The sequence below is a fragment of the Gossypium arboreum genome, chromosome 4 (assembly GCF_025698485.1).
Source record: "Gossypium arboreum isolate Shixiya-1 chromosome 4, ASM2569848v2, whole genome shotgun sequence".
NCBI lineage: Eukaryota > Viridiplantae > Streptophyta > Magnoliopsida > Malvales > Malvaceae > Gossypium > Gossypium arboreum.
Window position 1 is genome coordinate 9,523,701 of NC_069073.1, and position 5,516 is coordinate 9,529,216.

Genomic DNA, 5,516 nt, shown 5'->3' on the forward strand with positions numbered 1-5,516 from the left:
CAATTACCATTTCAACTAAAATAATTTTATTATTTTATAAAAATAAATTTAATATATAAAATTTTCACCTCATAGATGTGCTATGATCTAATTTCGTAATTCAATTATTTCATCTTAATTAAATTAGTTTTATTAATATTTAATAATAAATCCGCATCATATATAAGATAACCAAAAAGAATGGATCCAACTTCAAATAAAAAAATACGAGACCCTAATTGTTGAGTAATCGATTAGGCATTCACTTTCTAGCTTTATTTTATTTAATACATAAAATATTGGTTGCTTCCTTAGAAAATAAAATTTCGGGTAAACTATTAAAGTAGTCATTTTTGTTTATCTCAGATTACATTTTACTCATTTATGTTTGAAATGTTACGTTTTAGTCACTTACGTTAACGTGTTGTAACATTTTAGTCACCAAGCCGTTAATTGTCATTAACATTGTAACAGTGATGCGGTACGTTAAATCATCATTTTTAAAAAATTAGGTTAAATTATACAATTGGTCCCCATATATATATATTTTGTTTTGAGTAATTTAATTTTTTTCTTTTATATTCTTTTAACTTTCTTTTTTTTTTCCATTCTCTTCTGCTTCTCCTTCTGTTTTTCTCTCTTCTCCATCTCTTTTAGCGTAGTTTTTCTATGTTTTCCATTTGTTAAAATTTTTTATGCTTATGAAAAAAGAAAAGGCAAAAACTGAAACAAAAATAAAACTTGCTTCGCATAACCTCACCCCACAATTACAAACTCTCATTGTTCATCGTCGCTTTAACGAATCAATTTGGATCTCTCAATGACCTAGTCCATAAGCTCGTCTCACTCGAAGACCTCGCCCGTTGTGACCTAGTTCCTAAACCCTTAACTTCCTAACCAGCCTCCACGATTAACTTATCTATCTTACCTACAACATTCTCGCCCTCTCGAAACTACATTGTTTCATGATTTCTTCAAACAAGCTCTACACCCTCAATGACTAAAATGACCACCATACAAAACTTACCCTCAAATTTACCCAAATCAGTTTGGTTCCATGCTCCCTTTCTCTCTTCGATCCATCCATGCTCGACTTCCAATTAAGCTTGCTTGAGAATATCCAAGAAGGTTTAGATCAATTTTATTGTTTACTTAATTTTATTCGTCAGAATATAAAAGAAAAGGAAAGGAATAATCTGTACGATTCTATAAAAGTTTGGAAACGGAAATAAATTATTTTGAATATTAAGAATTCAATTTATGTTTAAATTTGCTTAAGGATATGATTTTTTATATCGATTAGTTAGGTCCAATTTTAGTTTCAAAATTAGGTTATATTCAAATCAAGATTTGATTAGCAATGTTGATATTCGGTTTTGAGTGAAATTCAATTTAAAAGAAACAAAGCCTTGGTTATTGCTGGGCAAAAATTATGTTTCTGCAATGAAAAATATGAGAAAATAGAAAAATAAAGGGGAAGAAGAAAAGTAAAATAAAGAAATAAAAAGAAAAAATTAAATTATTCAAAAAAAATTATTCACTGTTCCAAATAAGTATTGATTATAATTACATATTAGCTGTCTATAGTATATATATTGAGAAAAAGTCGGGCTTTCATTAAGAAGTCTAAAAAAACAAAAGCAACATCAGAATTAATGGACCCAACCCAACACTCAACCAAGCATTCCAAGCCCAAATAGAACAAACCAACCAAATAGAAAACGAAAACAAACAGAAAGTAGGAAGCAAACAAAAGAAAAAACACAACGCAGCAAAAGAAAAGAAATATTGACAAGCACCATAAACGCTTTGGCAAACACCCAAAACACTAGTTATTCTACACTAATTTTGTTTTAAAATCATATCAAAATACTCTTACTTTAAAAGGTAATTGATATTATTATAAAGATATTTTGTCTTTTAATATTTTTATATAATATTTCAAATAAAATAAATGAAAAATATTATTAAGGAATTAAATACAAACCAACAAACTCAAATAAAGAAATCTCTAACCATTCCACTAATAATCATTCGTTAAAATAATTTGTAAAAAAAAATTTCACTTAGTGACATTGTTTAGTACTTGTTAATATTTTAATTTCTATAAATATATAATACCATGAAAAAAAAAAACAATAATGTCATAGGCTGCAATTTAAAGCCCGTCACCGTCACACAAAAGATGTCACAGGCTGCAGAAGCTAATATTATGATGTTATACATGTGTTGTGTGTGTGGGGGATATATATGTCGTGAATGTTTAATTAATATATAGCATTTGAAGATCATATTATATTATCTAATTCAATGTTTTACTAAAATCTTATTATTTTTAAAAGAAATCGACACATATTGTGATATTAAAAGTTCGACCCCGTAAAAGATATGGCCCAAAAAAAAATGAAAGAAATATACATGTAACGAAACTATGAATAACCCTCCAAAATTACCTCAAACAAAATATTATAACATAAGCATATGCAATGAATTGACATTTATTTATTGTTATCATTATTTTTTTGGTTAGGAGGCTGCTGTTTGAGAAAACGAGAATGAGTTGCATATGTCAATATTTAAAATTTAGACCTTCTAACTGCAAATTCATAAAAGTAAATGCATAAACTAATCAAACTAAACTTTAAGTCATTAGCATTTAGAAATTGCCTATGATATCTAAAACAGATCTGTAAGTGCCAAAAATTACCAGACAAACTCCCACTATAATTATAAAGCACATACAAACCAATTGGCCATTGAATCTTCGATAAATACCTGAAATCTTCAAGTAGCATAAGCATGGAAGTATTACAGAAGCAGTGATACTTAAAAGTGCTCCCACCAGGGACATCAGTGAACCAAAGAACGGAATCGCCAGTGCCACAAGAACGGTGCTGATCAACAAGTTGGTGCCGATGAGGATGCTGAGGAATCGCGGGTTGCAACGGCATGAAAACCGGGTTTTAATGGCATTAACGATTGGAGTAACCATCAATGCGTATTTGGCTATGGGGTTCACCAGGGTCGTGTAGATGGCCACTTTTGAACTCATCTTGCTTGCTGGAAGATTCAATGTTACCTGTGACTGAATTTGTGGTCCGAACATTAGGTACCCGAAGATTGCCATTGATGCATACGTGATGGTACAAAAGATAAAGCATACAATCAGTACCTGAAAAAAAATTTATCCGATTACATGTTTTTCGATCGAAAATAGCATCCAATTGAAATTGCTATCTAGAAGAAATACTTACATTGGAGAACTGATGTTTTTTCTTCATAGAAGTGTAGAGTGTAGGGAAAACTGGATGTGCACAATAGCAGAAAGCATATAAGCTGATAGCAGTCAACATTCCATCCCAATTGACCAATGTTCCCTTTTGTTGAAACCCAATCCCTTCAAACGCACCAGTCCATATAATGGAACCAAGTGTGATTCCAGAAGCTAATACCCCACTGGTTGACACATATGAAAGAAGGCTCAAGTTATCTAACCAAACTGTGGGCAATATTATGAGGCTTACTATTATGATAAACCCTTGTTTCCCAGCAATTGTTAGTCCTTGACCAACTTCAAATTCCATATTTGGGAACAAATTTTGAAGATTATCTCCTTCTAAAATCAAGAATCCTGTAGCAACTAAGTAAAGCTCGATGTACATGAAAATGGAGACTGTCAATCTTCCTTTCTTCCCGAATGCAAGCTCGCCGATGTCGGGATAAGTTCGGATATTCGAATCCGAATCCATGCATCTTTGGATTAATAAGCCAGAGAAGAATGCAGCAGTGGCAATGGCGAAAAGAAGAATCAAGCTTAACCATCCTCCTGATGCTAGTGCATATGGGGTTGATAATATCCCGACTCCTAGAAAATTAGTTTAAAAAAAAAAATCATATCAGAGAATTGTCAAAGGAACTCAAACTGTTCTTGACAACTTAAAATAGAAACTGGGAAAAGGATCTATTTAAGATGAAAATTTTAAGAACAAAGAACTTAAAACTAGAACCTGAAAGAGCATTAAGCCCATTGAAACGGGTTTTGAAGAAAGAGTTAGTTGTTGAACATTAATGGGATGAATTTGGTTCAATTTCCTCTAGTTTGGTTACCAAAGCTTGTTTATTTTCATCATCTTCAATGAGAGGAAGAGTGAAGGATGATTTCTCTTCATTCATGGTCGCCATGATTGATTAGGGAAAGGTTCAAATATAAAAGCTTTTGAAAAGGTAAGAAAGTGTAAAATAGATAGCAGTCGTAAACCAAATATATATATATATATATACACACAGAGTTACGTACGTATTTGAATTTGTGTATTAATCAATCAAAACACATCCAAACTTAAATATATGCATTAGTTTATTGAGATAATTTAATTAACAAAAATACAAATTTAGATAGCAAACAGCAAACAGTTTTGAAAATTGATAGTACATTGGAATTCAATAAGAAGGTTTGCCAGATAAAACAAATTGAGAATGAGAATCCACCCATACCACAATATCTCAACAAATGTGAAAATGCCAAAAAAAGAAGAAGGATAATTGGTTAAGGAAGACCGTACCTGATAAAGCACTGAGTCCATTAAAACAAGTGTTGAAAAAAGAGGCGGCCTTTTTGGTATTACCAACAGTGTGATCTCCTAAATCCAGTGATTGGGTTCGGCTTTGGTCATCAAGGACGGGTGCATTAAGATCAGATCCACCGTTTTGGTGATCACTCGCCATTGCAAGAGTTGAAAAATATTAATTAAAAAGATATGGAGGGAAAAGAAAAAGAAGAAAAATTAATTATATATGGAAGAACATGGTTTCTAAGTCCCGGCACTACGACTGATCGACTCAACTCACCAAGTTTTCAAAAGAGCCAACGAAAATATATATAGAATCTGAAAAGGACTTTTATTAGTATACGCAACTCGTCTTATACCTGTTTAGCTCATAATTTGTTAGGGATGTTATACATGTGTTGTGTGTGGGGGGATATATATATATATATATATATTGTCAACGTTTAATTAATATATAGCATTTAAAGATTGTGTTATATTATCTGATTCAATGTTTTACTAAAATCTTATTATTTTTAAAAGATAAATTACATCATTAGTCATTAAATTATTGGTAAGTTTTTGTTTTGATTGTTTAATTAAGAAAAGTTACAATTTGGTCATCAAACTGTTAAAATCGATGCTATATGACTTTTATTATTTGCACTATATGCACCAATCAAAAGCTCTCTTTCTCCTTCTTTTCTATAGTTTTTTTTTTTATGAAATATCTTTAGACGTCACAAATCTACGAACCAAAATTCAAATAACTTTTTTCTCTGATCTCCAACATTGAACCTATGTGCTTCTACTCGTCGATAAGTATTAATCCACAATACTGATCATCGAATTGTCATTTGGAGTTCACTGGGAAAACTTCTAAGAAAAAAAAAATTAACCATCTAGTGACTAAAATAATTTTTTTTGAATAGTTCAGTGACTTAAATAAAAATTTTCGAATAGCTTAGTGATCAAATTGTAATTTTTTTT

The 5,516-nt window shown here is 31.0% G+C and overlaps 1 protein-coding gene across 1 annotated transcript; it reads right to left on the minus strand.

Annotated features, from left to right (window-relative positions):
- Positions 1–2,445: 2,445 nt before the first annotated feature.
- On the minus strand, positions 2,446–4,828 carry LOC108458829 (amino acid transporter AVT1I-like). The gene is made up of 3 exons (XM_053027253.1): positions 4,542–4,828; positions 3,234–3,844; positions 2,446–3,151 (listed from the first exon to the last, which is right to left on the minus strand). Exons 1-3 carry the CDS (start codon positions 4,702–4,704, stop codon positions 2,636–2,638), a joined length of 1,290 nt encoding a protein of 429 aa, XP_052883213.1. The 5' UTR covers positions 4,705–4,828; the 3' UTR covers positions 2,446–2,635.
- Positions 4,829–5,516: the final 688 nt, after the last annotated feature.